At 46.6% G+C, this 17,420-nt stretch overlaps 1 protein-coding gene across 3 annotated transcripts; it reads right to left on the bottom strand.

The window, feature by feature from the left end:
* Nucleotides 1-1,918: 1,918 nt before the first annotated feature.
* LOC147489954 (eukaryotic translation initiation factor 2 subunit alpha homolog) lies at nucleotides 1,919-16,530 on the bottom strand. Of its 3 annotated transcripts, none has more exons than XM_086572761.1 (4): nucleotides 15,866-16,530; nucleotides 2,455-2,511; nucleotides 2,286-2,338; nucleotides 1,919-2,199 (listed from the first exon to the last, which is right to left on the bottom strand). In XM_086572761.1, exons 1-4 carry the CDS (start codon nucleotides 16,214-16,216, stop codon nucleotides 2,196-2,198), a joined length of 465 nt encoding a protein of 154 aa, XP_086428887.1. In that variant the 5' UTR covers nucleotides 16,217-16,530; the 3' UTR covers nucleotides 1,919-2,195. The 3 variants fall into 3 exon arrangements, with proteins under 3 accessions (XP_086428887.1, XP_086428885.1, XP_086428886.1); XM_086572759.1 differs by having other exon boundaries at nucleotides 2,286-2,378; nucleotides 15,866-16,506; XM_086572760.1 differs by having other exon boundaries at nucleotides 1,919-2,338; nucleotides 15,866-16,508.
* Between the last annotated feature and the right edge of the window lie 890 nt (nucleotides 16,531-17,420).

Genomic DNA, 17,420 nt, shown 5'->3' on the forward strand with positions numbered 1-17,420 from the left:
TTATGGTCTTTTAACTATAGTTTCAATTCTTAACTGCCGGCCATATATTTATTTTGTTATGTTTCTTTCCTAAAGTTTTATTTACCAAACTATCCTCACTCACCAATATTGAAAATGTCAAACCTTTAATCTTTTATTCTTACCCACAATTTATCAAATTGCCATTACATTTTATCAAATAACTTTGATTTTTTACATGCCAATTTAATATTTTATGTTCATGACATTTTCCCACTCCTACTACTTTTATTTTACCAATCAATATAATAGTTTGCAAACCTATAAAAAAATCTTTTGCCACAATGTGCTTTGCCCAATAATGTAATAAAGAGAGGAATCGATGTTCGCCACCACAAATGCGCCTAATAAAAGTCCAATTCAATACAAGCCCATGCTCAGAGCTCCATCTATAAAAAGCCCACGCTTCAAAGCTTATATAAAAAGCCCAGGCTTTCGTTTTATCTATTATAAAGCCCACGATTTAGAGTTTTCCGGTCCATGCTCAAAGCCTACATACCTACACGTAAAATCAATATCAATTGGCGATATGTTTTCATGAGTCAAACAACTTCCACCAACAGTTCATCCCATGATTCTTCTCCCGCTTGACTTCTCCAACTTCATCCCACGATGGAATATTGGAGAACGAGGAAGAACTTATCACCAATCCTACCTATAAAATCCAACCTTCGTTCATTTTTCCAACTTCCACGATTTCGGAGACTTGATCCCAAGTCAATATTGGAATATTGGAGAGCGAGGAACTTCAAAACTATAAAGTCCAAATTTCATTTTTCCCCAACCACCATCTCCAAAAACATTACTTCCAACCCTCAACGGTGTGTTTTGGCAAATCGACCACCATCAAACAATGTCGATATTTGAAACCCCAAAAATATCGTTTTGGCAAATGTAAAAACAATGATGGTCCCCTAAAGCATCTAAATTTTACTCTTTTTAAAAAATCTAGGCATCTTAATTCACCATTATATTAGAGTACAAAGGAATCATGAGACGGTACCGGAGAATAGAACGATATTCCACTGGCAACATACGCTATCCAAGTCCCTCCATCATAATAGCAAGTAGAAAATCCTTTGCGTATTCTGACTGCAAGCATCCAATGACTGTTTTCTGACGAGCAGATAACACAAACTCTTTTTCAAGACCAGCAACAATCTTACCATAGAACGCTTCTACCAAAACTTTTTGTAGTTTTGAGGGGACGGAAGCATTCATAGCCATAGAACTGAGGTCAAAATCGGGATTATATAAGAAATATTTCTTATATAATATATCAACAATATTAAACTTTTTTTTAATTCCACTCCGATCGAAGTGGCGTAGAATGGTCTGAACTATTGGACATCAAAATTGACTCTCCATCCTCAAAACATTGTTTTTTGGTGGCATGGAGATAAAGAGTGGATGCACCATTGGACTCAGCCTCAGCCTCAGCCATAGCAAATGGCCAAATTCAGTGTACAGTTTACGCTAAGGACCAAAAATATCGAATTCCGAAAATATAACATTTATCCTAAAAAACGAGATATCTCGGAAATATTAGAGATATCTATGTTTTTTTGTTGACGAGTCAAAATTTTGTTAGGTATATTAATATATTTGAAAATATCGAAAATATCATTGATTATATTAAAACTATCGTCAATTATATAAGAAATATTGTTGATATATTAATAAAAATTGGTCAAAGTCAACAATTTATATAAGATATATCAATATATCGGAATTTACAATATATATTGGCAAAAACAAGATTCAATATTCAGTGGAAATATATCGAATATTTCCATCTCGTGTACCTAAAAAAAATATATCAGCCATATTTTGGGCTTTGGTTTATGCAACAGAAGAACAATCTCAAACACCATTTAATAACAAATTTGCACGATGGAGATTTATGAAACAAACGGTGACAAATTCATCAATTTCACCAATTAAGCCAAAAGTTGGAAGTACTCATTCGAGAATTAACACGAGGTATGTGTACAACAAATGAACAAATACAAAACCAATATGAGTAAAGAACTGAATGTTTTTTTTTCTAGTCGTGGAAAATGAAACTAAAGAAAAACGTTAATCCTCCTCCAGGTCTGCTTCTAGGGTCATGGACGCCCTGATGTTGGTTAAAAGAACAGCTTTAACGTCAACAGGCACAGCAGGGACCACTTTAGTCACCTGTATAGCGAGCAATTCACAAGTTCAAACAAACAGAATACCTTCTACTGTAGTGCTAAATAATGAATGTTGTGAACCGTAGTAACCTCTTGCCCATCAGGACCAACTTCTTCTTCGATCTCGCGTGTAATAAGTGGATCTAAAATAGAGTTAGCATCATTCACGATTAACCTGAATGCCTAGTACACGAAGGGAATTGAAATTGCAATTCAGTGAGCAACATGACTTCAAGTTGAGCATAGTCGGCGGAATTACCTCAAATGCGTGCCCATATTTTCTGTATAGAGGCCACCCAATATTGATATAGAGATCCTGCGGGAGGAAAATACAATCATCGTAATTATAACCAGAACAATAGAGAAGAAAACACCACGAAATCTGACTCTCAGTTCATATGAATTACTGAACTACTAATACAAATTAATGATATGGTGCTTGTTTCGATTATATAGAACAAAGGATCCCTGGAAGGACTAAAGCAGGATGCATAGGCATCGCTTAGGCACCGCCTAGGCGTTTTGTCTACGGCCTAACCTCACAGTAAGAACCTACCTATTCAAATCATGCTTGTAAAGGGGCGTTTTGGTTTTCTCCTAATTACAATAAGGAAGAACGGGAAGGGTTTAGAATTTGGATGTGACCGAGGTCGCTTTTGGAGCTTAACCCGCCTAACGTGATCTTCTCTCGCTTTTTCCTTTTCCGGGGAGAGAAGAATCAGTCCGACGAGTTCCAAAGAGGGTGGTATTTATAGAGTTTTGAGAGAGGAGATCCTTCCGACACGCGGTATTCTTTTGTACAAATGTAGGGTGGAGATCGCGGATGAGTGTTGAATTTGGATCCGCTATGATGGGGGGTAGATCGCGGTAGTCCCTACTTCCAGGTGTTGAGATTACCACTAAGATCTTGGCAATCATTACACCCGGTGGGGTGTTTCTATCCCGCCGCTCAGATCCGGCAAAGTGTTCAGATCGGAGATATCTTCGTTCGCACCACCTACTCGAGCCGCCGCAGTTGGTCTCTGAGGTCGCCTTCGATTCATCTATGCTGCCGCACGCAGGTCCGCTGGAAAAGGGCCGTTCTCGTGCATGTCTTGGAGGTCGATATCTTCGGTTTTATATGCTCGCTGAAAGTCGCGATGCCCCTATGAGGATATCGCCTCCTACCACAGCCCCTCTCTAGAGGCGAAAACGGGAAACGCTACTCTTGAGAAAGAGTCGGACGAGCGAGTGAGCGCGGAGCTTAACAAGTAGGGGATGAACCGACCGGTAGAGCCACTTTTTGAATGATGTGGGCCGGTGAATTGGCGGGAAAAATGTAGTTTTATCTTACGTGCACGCGATGAAGTCGAGAAATTGAAGCGAACGTGTCACCGCGTTATCTATGGAATCTTGAAAGGACGCTGCCTTGGAACACGCGTGCGGGCTATAGCGTAATTCGTAATGATTACCTTGGTAACCGAACGGGCGGTTTATTCAAAATCAGATTTGGAATCTGAAAAAGTTATTTCGTGTTTCTTCTTCTTCCGCAAAAACGCCACTAGGGTTTCCCAGGTGAGTGCTCCCCATTCTTTGTTATCTCTTCCCATTTCCATTTGCTTTCCTCTCTGTCCGGTTCGTTATTTTAAGTAAGTAGGTTATTGTAAGGCTATAGGGTTTAGAAATCAATATTTGATAGAAAAGGGTTGTTATAATGTCCGATTCTCGATGATACTCTACCGGAGGAGGTCCGGAGAGATATCTTTGAAGTTGGGAGAGTAATGAGGATGAAGAATCGGGCGCGGGGGTGGGGTTGAGTTAGAAGAAGAAGATAGGATAAGCGGGGGTAATGCCCGATCTCGGCCGAGAGATGACGCGGGGCGACGTCGTCGAGGGGAGAGGTCGGCATCGCTGATGTGCCCCTAGAAGTGTGAACCGTCGCGGCCGCTTAACTCTTTCCCCGAAATGGAGGGCGGCAGCAGATGGGATTAATGTCCCCGACACGAGATATAATGCAGCCACGCATCGAAAGTGAAAATGTTCAGAGTAGTGAGGGAGTATAACCCACCGAACGGTGGAGTTATAATCTGTGAGGGTTACCGAGAGCGCCAGATGCACATACCGTTCTCAAACCGGTATGCGACTTCTTGGCGCTTTGTTGGAAGTCTCCCCGGTTCGTTGTGGGTAACACCGGCGCATTATTTAAGGTGTTCACCTCGCTGAACGCGAAGTGGGAATATGACATAGGGTATCGGATATAGTGGAGCACTATGTGATACGCCGATCGGGGGAACATGAACTTTAGCTTGCAAACCATGACGACGCCGTTCGCCGCGGATCATGGAGTAAGCAATGAGGCCTGGACTAAGAGACCGTTGTTGCTAGTTGGCAATTATCGCGGTGAGCGGGTGTATACCGCTTAACTAGGATTTGTAACATATCCGGTGGTAGGAACACTTTTCATTGTTATTTTTCTAACGTTTGATAGCCGCCTAACCGGGTCTTTGTTTTGCTTTTCACGCAGAGTTTTCGTGAAGCCGCGAATCGTGGGGAGATAGAAAGATTCGCTTCTACCTGACTCGTCTTTGAAAACAAGCCGGGTTGCCCGAGGGTTGCTCATTTCTTTGAGGAAAAGGGGGGGTGCGATCAGGAGAAGAGGAAGGTGCAAAAGGAGCGGCTCTAAGTCGAACGGGCGAGGGTGATGGAAGCGCACAAGTGATCCGATAACACGAGGAGAGGGCAATGGTGAGGGGAGCAGAAAAGCGCGCCCGTTAGTGGGGAACCGCAGAGCCGGAGGATCGGGCGGTCGGCGAATGGGGGTTCGATCGAGGCCCCGTAGAGTTGGAGCCGCTGGTTTGGACCGCTTTCGTGCTAAAGGCGTGCCGGAGAGGAGGCCACGCTGATGTCTCGAAAGCAGATCGACGGACGAAGCAGCGAAAGTAGCCTCGACATGCTCGTGAAGATGGTGCTAGCACCGGGGCGGATCTCGATGGTGCCGCGGCCGGGGCCACGGTGATCTCGCCAGAAGTGGGGCCCGACTGAAGCGGGTCATGGACTTGGCCACTTTGAGTGGGGTCCAGCCAAGGCCGACCGGGACGCGATCCCATCCGGTGAAGAAGGCCAAGGCTCCACGTGAAGGCGACCGAAAAGCGGGCGGCGCCCTCATGGACGATCCGGAAGGACATTTTGTCTATCCGACGAATCGGGCGCAGCCAAGACCGCGGAAACGGCTTAATCGGGCCGCTTCCGTGATCCAAAGAAGATAGCGGGTTGTTTGCTAGAACAAATAGCTCGGATGGCAACCGCAGAGCTAGATGAGAAGGGGTTAGCCGACAACTCGAGACGAATGGAAATCGCGCAATGCTTGGTATCTATAACTACATCCGAGGTAATTTGCTTGCTTATGCAAATTGTTGTTCAGGCTAACCCCGCGGTATGTTCGGCAACCGGTGGTGGATGGATTCGAAGTTGAAAGAGATCGCCCGGATTTGTAATCGATAGGGAAATGGTGCCGTTCGGGTGAGGAGTCGAAAAATGTCCGTGACCTCCGATGGAGCCGAGGAACCGGAAGATTTGAAGAGAGCTTCGTGAAGCCGTTGAATCCGCCAAGATGTTGAAAGATATCTAAGCCGAGGAGCTGAGGCAAAAGCTAGAAGCGAGTTGAAGATAATGCGCGAAAGCACCCTACCGAGATTGGGAGGTCGAACGATTATGCCCGCGATCGCAAGAAGGTTGCTCGTGACGCTTAATCGCGCCTATGACACTGGACGCGGACGAATTTCGTTGAACTGGAGGCTTACTACAATGGCTTGAAGGAGGAACACGCCACCGTGGCGCCCCGCCTCTCGGTCGAGGAGGTTCGGGCGGGGTGCCGGCGATTGCCTTTTTCTTCGTGGCGATGCTGTAAGCGGTATTGGCTCGAAATAAGCCATTGCGACCCGATCGCGTGATGAGCTTAGAGTTGGATGGCATATCGATCATTGTGGGACGGGAGAGATGCCGAGGTCGATGCGTTTGGCTTGGAGGAGTAGTTAAATACCGGAGGAGATGACGAGTTGTAAAATTTATTCTTTGCCTTTTATCGCCTTATATCTTTGCCGGATACAATAACTGGTTTCTGGTAACCCGGCAGTGATTCACTTTTTATGTTTGTGTAATCGTAATCCCGAACAAGTGGGTGTCTCCTGCCGCCGATTCGGTAGCGAATGTGTGACGAAACTCGTGTGGGGCCGGGTTGGATTTCTGAGTAATCTCAAAGAACTTGGCTCAACATCGAAATGTGTATGATAAAGCCATTACACCGATCTTCCTTTGTTTACATCGCGATGATAGATAGTTGTGTTGTGTGTGTTCGAGTCGGGTTTGCTCACCATAGTTATGTAGGATGATGCAACTTAGGGTGGAACGCGTGGTAGGCCCATTGTGGTGGCGACCTCCTTACTTATGATTGGTAAAATGAGGGGCGCTGTTGTTGGGGGTGCTTTAGATTGGGCGCGACGCCACGCGACGCGGAGCATCGATCGCCGGAGTCCGCTCGAGATGTAGGTCGAATTGCTCAGATTCGCCAAGCGCCTAACCGCAGTTGTTCCGCTATGCGGCGTGACACGTAGTAGGAGACGAGCGGCTCATGGGACATAAATGACGGGCGCAGATGGCGTTTGGCGCCCTGGCAAGGTGATAATGAGGCACTTAGGAAAAGACGTTTCCTAAGGAATATAAACCGCTTCACATATCATCAAGAGGTTCGCGTCATTGTTTTGCCTAAGCTTTCCTTCCTCATCTTTGTTACGCTCTTTAGATTGCGGCTTTTAAACGCCGCTTTGTTCATCGGGTATGTGGCTTCTCTACGTGTGTTATTCGGTTTGAGAAATACCTAGAATAAGCGTTAACTTTTTGTGGTAACTTTCTTTAAGTGGTAATATGGCTAGATCGCGGCGTTTGTCGGAAGAGAAACGCCGCCACTATCAATGGAGGAGATGGAGTTTGAGCCTCATGTTCATGGCGATCGGGGAAGAGAAAGGTTGCGCAGGAGAAGCGGGCGGTCATAAACTAACCGAGGAGAGATAGTCATTTTCTTGTGGTGGCATTGTATTCAAGTCGCCACAGCCGTGGGGTGAAACTACCGGTCGTTTGGTTGAAAGCATTAACGAAGTTGGGGTAGGTCGCCAGCGATTCTGTGTGAGTTCGCCCCACCATGTAAGGATGTGGGGATTAATTCTACACCCGGGAAAGACGGGAAGAAGCCGGATGGTGAAACGCCGGATCAGTAGCTTTCACTTTACGGCCCCATATAACCGCCGCTCGGGCGGATTGTGCTAGATGGAGACAAAGCGTAAGTTGAGGACGAGGACATGGGGACACCATCGGGGACGATGGATATGGCGCTTGTTTGGCGAGTTCTTGATAGCTTAAGTTGTTGCACCGACTTCGTGGAGTCGGTGTTCTAACTATGTTCATGCGTTTCGCAGGTATGATAAGTCGAAAGATGTCGCGGCAGCCGCTCCGAGACTAGTGGTAACCCATGCGTGGAGCCGGGTTGATCTGCGCGTGGGGGTGGACAAGAAGAAAGCTGGATGATATGTCCACCAAGTACCGTAACGTGAATCGGGCTGAGAACGCGTGACCGTGTCGGTCGGATCGAGGATGGAAAAGGAACTGGCGGTTGTGGACGGACTTATCGCGAAGAAATGTCGGGAAAGGTGGCGCGAAAGCGTAAGAATGATATCGGAAGCCTGTATCGCCTATGCCGCCTGGACGAAAAGTATGACACTACCAGGTATTTCGACATCTTTGCCGACTAGCGCGCCAGGAAGACAAGCATGTCATTCTTGAAAATTGATAAGGTGATCATCATCCGACTGTCGATCGTAAGTTGTGAATATAGTCTACATTCCTCTCTCTTATCACGGGGAGCAAACAATAGAGCCGTTTCGGGCTTGCCTAAGCTTGTTCGCGCTTTTGTTCGGAGGACCGGTTTCCACGAAGTGGGATTCAAGACTTGGTGAATTTTTGTAATGAGCATCGACCGGATTTCCCGGGTAATCCCGCCAGATCGGTGGGGCGAAGTTGTGATGACGCATTGTCATGTAACGTTGTTTTGGATGTGTATGCATGCTCTTTGTGTATTTGTGTGTAACTAGCATCTTGATCTTATAAATATGCGCCCCTGTTAAGTAGTCATCCCTAGAAATATAGTCGTGACGTTGATGAGCGAGGACCTGGATGGGTTACGGTGCCGTGGAGCCGGGAGGCGTTCGACGATGAAGCGTTCTCGTGTGGTCGATCCTAAAAATGTAGGGCCGCGACGTAACAAGACTTGGAAAGGCTATGTAGCCAGTGAGCTCCAGAGCCGCGGTGCTTTCATGGAAAGCGTTCTCGTGTAGTCGATCCTAGAAATATAGGTCCTCGACGTAACAAGAATTGGAGAGGCTATGTAGCCCGGTGAGCTCCCCGAGTAATGCGCCTTCACGAGCGTTCTCGTGTAGTCGATCCTAGAAATATAGGTCCTCGACGAACAAGAATTGGAGAGGCTATGTAGCGGTGAGCTCCGAGTCGCGCTCGCCGAAGCGTTCTCGTGTAGTCGATCCTAGAAATATAGGTCCTCGACGTAACAAGAATTGAGAGGCTATGTAGCGGTGAGCTCCGAGTCGCCCGCTTTCGTGAGAGCGCGTTCGTGTAGTCGATCCTAGAAATATAGGTCCCTCGACGTAACAAGAATTGGAGAGGCTATATGCCAGCCGAGCTCCCGAGTATGCCCGTTGGCCGAGAGGCGTTCGTTTTAGTCGAGTATGTCACCGACCGAGGGTGGCGAGCCAAGTAAAACATGCCGAAACGGCGTCGGTGTAAACGGGATGACTTGCCAATACAAATAAAGATAGTAACTTGTAATAAATATCACATGAAACGTGTTTGACATTAATGTGAACCAAAATGTATACAACATGGAGGACGCTATTGGTAAAAAATTTCAGTAGATAAGTATTCCAAGGTCGAGGCAACATCTTGCCCTCTTGGGTTCGTATCCAGTATGCTCCATTGCCGACGACACGCGCTCTAATGTAGATGTAGGGGCCTTCCCATGCTGGTGCTAACTTGGAGTCGCCCCGCGTCTTTTCGAAAGCACTAGGTCGCCAGTTGAAAAAGACCTAGGATGAACTCGCTTTGTTGTAGGAGTTCTTGAGTTTGCCGATAAGATGACTCGACTCGCTATTTAAGCCCCCCTTTTCTTCAAGCGGTGTCGACGCCGTGATAACACGGAGTCGTTATGCCTCGACTCGACAAGTTCGGATCGAAGTTGTAGTGACGGTCGGGATTCGATTGGGAATTACGCTCGCGGCCATAACATAAGGAGAACGGCGACTCACGGTGATCGAGCGAAAGTAAGCAGCGCGTGAGCCCATAGAATGTTTTCCAACCGATTTGGCCATTGGCTCTTATTCTTTTCAATCTTTTTTCTTCAAATTTTCCAAGATTGCTTTGTTAATCGGCTTTGACCATTACTCCGAGCGTCATCTGGAGTAGAGAACGCATGAATGATCTTCCACTTGGCTAGGAACTCTTTTGATGCTCGGCCTTTGAATCGGAGGCCCATTGTCCATTACCGGTGTATGTGGTAACCCAAATCGGTGATAATGTGAGTCCGGATGAAGTTCATGGACATGGGACTCTTTGACGGTGCGAGGGGAATGGCCTCGACCCACTTGGTGAAGTAGTCGGTGGCGGTTAGGACAAAGCCGGAAGCCGATCTTTCGTGGGATGAATGGTCCCATAATGTCCATGCCCCACATGTGAAATGGCCACCGGGCTCGCTATGCTAATCGGGTTCATGGAAAGGTGTTGGATGATATTGGTTTAACGTTTGGCATTTGAGACATTTGAGGACGTATGCTTTAGCATCGATCGCATCCGGGGCGTAAATATCCTTGAGATGGCCTTGTGGAGCTAACGAGCGCCACGTGATTTCCACATTCTCCTTCGTGGATTTACGCAAAAATTAATTGACCTCGCTCGGGTAATGCATCGTAGGTGTGGGCCACCCGATTTCTGAATAACTTGTTTTGGACTAAACAATAACGCCGAAGCTTGATAAGAGACGGACGCCGGCCTTGGTACGCCTCTCGTGGAGGCGTTCCGGGCGGATATAATCGATGACGGGTCGATCCATGTTTGGCCTAACCGACCGGGCGGAGAGAGGAAATAGGTCGCTTATCATCAAGGTGTGGTCGACTTGGTATGCAGCGATCGACTACCTCAATGAGAACTTGTCGGGAACGCGGCTGTGGTCCGGGTAGCCAAATAAGCTAAACTATCTGCGTGGCGGTTCTCCTCACGCAAGAAATGATGTATATGTACCGCTTAAAGGAAGGCAATAACCGATGAACGACACGAAGATACTTGGAAAGATTACGCCGTGGGTAGTGTACTCTTTTGCAACCCGGCTAACGATTCATGAAGTCACTAAAGACTTGGAGCTCTTCGACAACCGAGGCTGCGGCCATCCTTAGTCCCCTAATTAGTGCTTCAGACTCCGCTTCATTGTTGGAAGTGGCAAAGTCAATCTTGAACCGACTTTTCAATCATATTCCGTCGGGGAAACTAAGACGACTCGATGCCGCTTCCACCGAGGTTACTCGAACCATCCACAAAGAGAGACGGGGGATTTGACTTTCGATTTGCGTGTTTGGGAGCTCGGTTTTTGTTCCCGGTTGGGGTCCTCGACCGGAAATCATGAGGAAATCGGCCGACGACCGACCTTTCCGAGAAGTCGCGGGGGCTAACTCTATGTGGTGTTCTCCGAAGTTCTTCGCCCAAACCGCCATTCGAAAGTAGTCTTGTTTTCTTTATGAAGGACTTTCTTCAATGGAAGGTCGGTGAGAACTTTGATTGGATGCCCGAAAAGTACGGTCCTCAATTTCCGTCATGCGGAATACAACAAAGCGAAAGAGTACGGCTCGTTCGTGAAGGAGTAATTCTTTTCGGTCCGGCGTGAGTGTCTTACTCGTGAAGTAGATCGGTTTCTCTGAATTGTTCTCCTCTTTAAAGAGAACCGAGCGGGATGGCTAAATCGGATAATGCCGATAAAGCCCCTGTCTCTCCATGTAACCGGTTTGGCTAAGACGGGAGGCGTGGTCGATACTCTTTGAGAGTAGCGAATGATGATGACATTGATCGCTTCCATGAGAACGGCTCGCCTTTTGAGGAATTTGTAGGAACGGTCTACACTTATCCGAGGCCCTTGATATGAATCGGTTGGCGCCGACCATTCCCCGACAATTTTGTATTTGTTTCTTTGTGCGTGGATCGGGCATATCTAAGAACGCTTCGGATCCGGGTCGATTTGCCTCGATCCCTCGGCCGCGACACCCGATACCCTAAAACTTGGGAGGATCGCCCCAAAGAGGCATTTTTCCGGTTCAACTTCATGCCCGCACGGGCGAAGTCCGGAGAACGCTTTGTTCGAGGTGGGTGAGGTGATCACCCGCTTTTTGCTGACCACCATGTCGCCAATGTAGACCTCCATGGTGTCGCCTAACATGTCTTGGAACATGTCCGCGTGACCAAGGCGTTGGTATGTCGCCTCCTCCGGTTTCTTCGGGCCGAGCGGGAGGGCGTTGTAACAATAGATCCCTTTGTTCCGGTGATGAACGAAGTCTTCTCCTCGATCTTCCTCGGTGAGTGGGATTTGGTTGTACCCCATCAGACGATCCATAAAGGAGAGGAGTTCATGACCACAGGTTTGGTGACCGGTTGGTCAATTCGAGGGCGGAAAGCTATCTTTAAGCGTGGCCCGGGTTGACATTTGTGAAATCGACGATGTTTAACCGCGTGCCATTCTTTTTGGGGGACGGCGACAATATTGGCAATCCTCGGGGTAGTCTACCTTTTCGATGAAACCGACTTTGTTTCGAGTTTTTCGACCTCGTCATTGATGGCTTTTGAAAGCGGGGATAGTCGGCCGAGGTCGTTATTTGACCGGTCTCCAGCATTGGGGTTCACATTTAATTTGTGGCAAGCGAGGTTAGGATCGATTCCCGCACATCAATATCGACCAAGCAAAAACATCTTTATTCATAGATAAGAAATTTACAAGTTGTGATCCCGTGGGGTCGAGGTTAGCCCCTACATACACAAACTTGGGGTCGCCTTCGGTGCCAAGATTCACTCTTTCTTTTTCTCGCCACCGAGGCTTTATAGCCGACGGGCATAACCGCTTAGCGACTCGCCATCGGAGGAGATCTCGAACACCGGTGGGACGACCGACCGGTATTTGAATGTGGAGCGACCTTCTCGCAAAATTTTGTGGGTCTCCACGACACCGGGAGGGGCCACGGCCGCAAGCACATTGATGGAGCGGGCCGCGCGACAATGGCGGCTTGATATGAGGCTGGGACGATCTCTCAAACTTTAACCGACAAAGGTAATCGACAAAGGTACCGACGTTGGTTCGACGCTAGAAGTCCGCATACCGGGCGCATCGCGAGGACTCGGGAGCGAAAAGCGGGTATCGGCATCGAGAGAACTTCGCTTAAAGAGCCCCGCCGTTCGGCTGGCGATTCGGGGTTGGACTTCGCGACTAAGTCCACGCGTGCCATTCATCGTATTTGGAGGATCCCTGTATGGTGGGAAGCGATTCACGGCGTCGTCGATTCGCTGATTTGACTGGTTACAATGGTACGCCTTCAAGTTGATTGCTTCAAGCTCCATCATGCCTCGAGGTCCCGGGAAACGGAGAACTTGATGTAAAGTAGATGGTACGCTGCGACGATCCGATGAATCCGGCCGTCCGAGGATGGCATCAGTATGGCGACTTGTTGTCGAACGCAGAACCGAGTATTACGGGTAATCTTATCCTCTCGAGATCCCACCGATATCGGGTAAGATGATGTCACCAACGGGTCGACTCTGGAGCCATGAACCCGTAAAGGGGGCGATTGGGTCAACGAGAACGGACTTGGGGAGGTTCATCTCTTGCATGGTGTGGTAAAATAAGATGTCACAGAACCGCGGGTGGTCGATCGACGCTGATCCGTCCGGTCGGCCGATTTTGACATGAACGACCGATAACGTCATTATGAGGAAGGCGGACTTTACTTAAGTCGGCCTCTCGTGGAAAGTTGATATCGCTGCAATGCCGCGACTGAACCACGCGGGCGGAGTCCTGTGAAGTAAAATGATAGACTTCTGAAGAGCCTAACCCGACGCCTTTTCTCTGGGGAAGAGGTCCGTAATCGTCAGGGAAGGTAATCACATGAATAGTCGCGAGCATTGTCACGATCGATCGGAGTGTTGCCTTCTCTCGTGACGAAACGATCACGGGGGGCGCCCTCTATTGTGAGGACGAGCCCGCATTCCCGTGGGTGGTGACGGGAGGTGGAGATCGACTACGCATTAACGACGAGCCATCAACTTGTGACGCAGTCGCCATCGGGAATGCTAGTGTAATGTTTGATATAACCAGCCTTCCACCGTGTCTTGGAGATAATGCTCGAGCCCCCAAAGATGCATCGGTTTCATGGCACTTTGCTTTATGAAATGCACAAAAAAGGCTTGCCAGTCGATCGCGGGGTCGCCTGATGTTTGGCCGAAAAAAATGGCTGATTTGATCTTATCCAAGATGTGGGGGGGAGCGAGCGAGATAAAGAACTCTCTCATTATCGTTATCCGACGGCACGAAGCCGCCGGTGCACGTTTGACTGGGCGCTTGCTTCTGCCCGTGGGGAACGATCCGAGACTCTGGGCGACCTCATGGCTCTCTCGCTAAACCATGGAGTTTTAAGGTTTCCTGCAACTTGATGTATTTGTCGACGCCGAAGCGTAGAGCTCGGGACAATGTCTGCGGCGTTCCTTCATCAATGACCTAGCGAGGTCATTTTCGGTTTCGGCAAGCATTAGAAAAGGCGGTGGGCGAAAAGATTCTTTCAAGCCACTTTCCATGCACGTTAGTTCGGCTTGAACCGCCCTAGGAATTCTCGAATAGTTTCGCCTCCTTGAATGATAATTGAAACAGAGAATCAAGATCCGCCTTCTTCCGCCTTTGTTAGGTAATGCGCATCTTGCCGGGCGAACAAATCGATAAAGTTCGCGAAGGTGTTGATAGAATCGGACTCGATTGAAAAGAACAATCGAGGCGCCATCCTCGAGGTCGGGCCGGAAATAATCTGCGCAGTGGAGATAATCGAACTTCGCGAAAGTCAGAAAGTGCCGGACTTTGAATATAGCGAGCCACATCTAGCGACCGAGGCCGATCGTATGTGCGCCGCCGCATATGGGAAAGCGTGTTGGATAAAGTCGCGGTGGAGAGGATTTCCGAGGACCCTCTGCGGTGAACGGAGACGCCGACACGCCTTAAGCATCTTGTGTACAATCTGCGGTCGAGTCCTTTCCAGCAGAGGTCCGCTAATCCTTTGGGACAACTCGTTAAGCCGCTGGCGATTAACGCGTCATTGATGCCGCGGTTCGGCTCCGATTCAATTTGTCATTGTCGGTAACTATCCACCGAAAGCACGAAGGTAGCATTTTCCTCCCCGAAAGCAAGGAAATGCTCTATTCGCTACTCCCAAACCGTGAGCAAGGTTCAACTCGAGCTTCTATGCTAACCATGCTTCGTGGGGCGGAGAATTAGAGATGATCTCAAGTGGCTCTCCAATGAATCGAAACCACGACGGCCAATGTAAAGGGCGCTTTTGGTTTCTCCTAATTACAATAAGGAAGAGCGGGGAAGCGGTTTAGAATTTGATGTGACCGAGGTCGCTTGGATTTAACCGCCACGATTATCTTCTCTCGCTTTTTCCTTTTTCCGGGAGAGATCGTCCGCGGCGACGAGTTCCAAAGAGGTGGTATTTATAGAGTTTTGAGAGAGGAGATCCTTCCGACACGTGTATTCTTTTGTACAAATGTAGGGTGGAGATCGCGGATGAGTGTTGAATTGATCTGTTATGATTGGGGGTAGATGCGGTAGTCCTACTTCCGGTGTTGAGATTACCACTAAGATCTTGGCAATCATTACCCTGGTGGGGGTGTGTTTCTATCCAAGCGTTCAGATCCGGCAAAGTGTTCGTCTTTGAGATATCTTCGTTCGCACCACCTACTCGAAGGCCGCTTCTCAGTCGGTCTTGGAGGTCGCCTTTGATTCATCTATGTCGCTGCGACACGCAGGTCTGCTAGGGGCCCTGTTCTCAGGCATGTCTTGGAGGTCGATATCTTCAGTTCGCTTATGCTCCTCGCGAGTGCGATGCCCTATGAGGATATCGCTCCCCTACAATGCTATTCATATTTTTCATGTTGGAACTTCCCGGATATCAACTATGAGTTTATAATCCAAAACAAATTTAGGTGAAACAGAAAAAAAGACGGCATATGCTTGCACCAATTGAGTTGAAAAGATATCCAAGTTAATTTCCGGCATTCTCTCCGTTAATCAACACCAATTCATTTGAATTGAGTTAAAAACATTGCTCAACCTTCATGTCCACTAAAATAGCTAAAAGAAACACAAATATCAACCCAAAGCTTAATTCAATTGGCACCAAGCCACCAACTACTCCAAACATTGCAAAATTGAATGACTCAACACTTCCTCGACTACAGAGTAAACCAAACCAGATAATTGAACACTAATCCAAAAAATAAAATTAAACAATACCGCAAACAACAATAAAAACAGCAGGAAAAAAAACACAAAAAGATTATACCTCTAAATCGATGGACATCGTTTCAGCAACATGACGCATAATAGAATGAACAATTTTACTCTTATTATACCGTATCTCACAAGCTGCAATATCTTCGTCAGAAACAATTCTTCTACTTAAATCAATATACCCTTTTTCTTTATCAACTCTTGTAACAATAACTGGTTCTTGTCCTCCCACTTTCATGAATGCACTAGCATTTTTAAATATACTACGTGATAATTGTACAAATGATATTATTCCTTCTATGTTGTTGTATTCTAGTAATGATACGCACACACTACTTTCTGCTATGTTTTTCACTTGTATCATTACTGTGTCGTCTACTTCTGGTAGTTTTGATTCGTACATACGGCATTCTAAGTTTGGGGTTGGGGTTGGGTGGGGTTTGGATAGGGGAGTTTGGAGATAAGTGTAACAATTGGCTGTGAGGGAAGGATGGAAATGGAAACAAGTACGATGAATAGATAGAAGAGGAATGGAGATTTTCTATTTCTTATGAAATTTTCTGTTGAAGATGTCGCCATTAGTACCATTAGTAAGTAAAGCTCAACTTTTCAGCTCTCTGACTGAAACATTTTCAAGAGAAAATGAGAGAGAGAAAGATGCTTAGTGTTACTAATACGCGCATTAGTGTTAAGTGTAATGGGATTTGAAAATGTCGGCTGTCAGCCTGTGAACATGGTTGTTGGCTTGTGCATACAGTCAACACGACAATGAGAAATGGGGCAATTGGGCCAGATCGTCTTTATCCCCTTTGAGATGCGTATCAGTTTGCAATCCAGTGTCCCAAGCTCCAAGCAAAATGAAAACCAAATTGAGCCAAGTACAGCACAAAATCTTCGTCATACTAGTATACTGCATAGCAGTGGAGGCGTGAGCGAAGCATAGCACTTCATTGGACTAAAATACGATCTTATCTGATTATTTCTGATTATTTAATTATAAATTTTCTTTTGGAAAAAAAATTGATCACCATAGTTGGACTAAAATTAAAAGACTTTGAAAAAAAACTCAAAATGTTCAGATTTAGACAAACCACGTAACCATGTTTAGTTAAAAGATTGAAATACTATGTTCTATTAATAGGAAAGTGATTGACAATTTCAAAGTTGTAAAAGTTTTAAAAAAAATAGGCCAATGCTACCTTCGAATCCATTGAAATGTTACTAAGTGAAATAGCAAAAGAGAAATTGAGGCGATTTTCACATGGGGATCTCAGAACCATTACACCTAATGGCATGCAAGTAGCAGTCGAGGGTATGAGAGAGAGTGAATTTAATATTTTTTATTTGTAAATGTCAAAATTATCAGTTTTCTCAATATTTACGACTATGATTCGAAATGTATCGATATTTCTCGATATATTATATTACCTTTTTTTTTCTAGGTTGTTTCTTTTGGTTAACTGTTAACATCAATTACTTTGACTAATTTTATACAAGTGAAGATGGTCGTATTCCTGTATGCATAAATTTATTGTGCTTGTTATTCTCTCAATTGACAAAAAGAATGACTATGAGATATTTTGATGCACACTTTTCTGCTTGTTTGA

Source organism: Coptis chinensis, chromosome 7 (genome assembly GCF_015680905.1).
Source record: "Coptis chinensis isolate HL-2020 chromosome 7, ASM1568090v1, whole genome shotgun sequence".
Taxonomy (NCBI): domain Eukaryota; kingdom Viridiplantae; phylum Streptophyta; class Magnoliopsida; order Ranunculales; family Ranunculaceae; genus Coptis; species Coptis chinensis.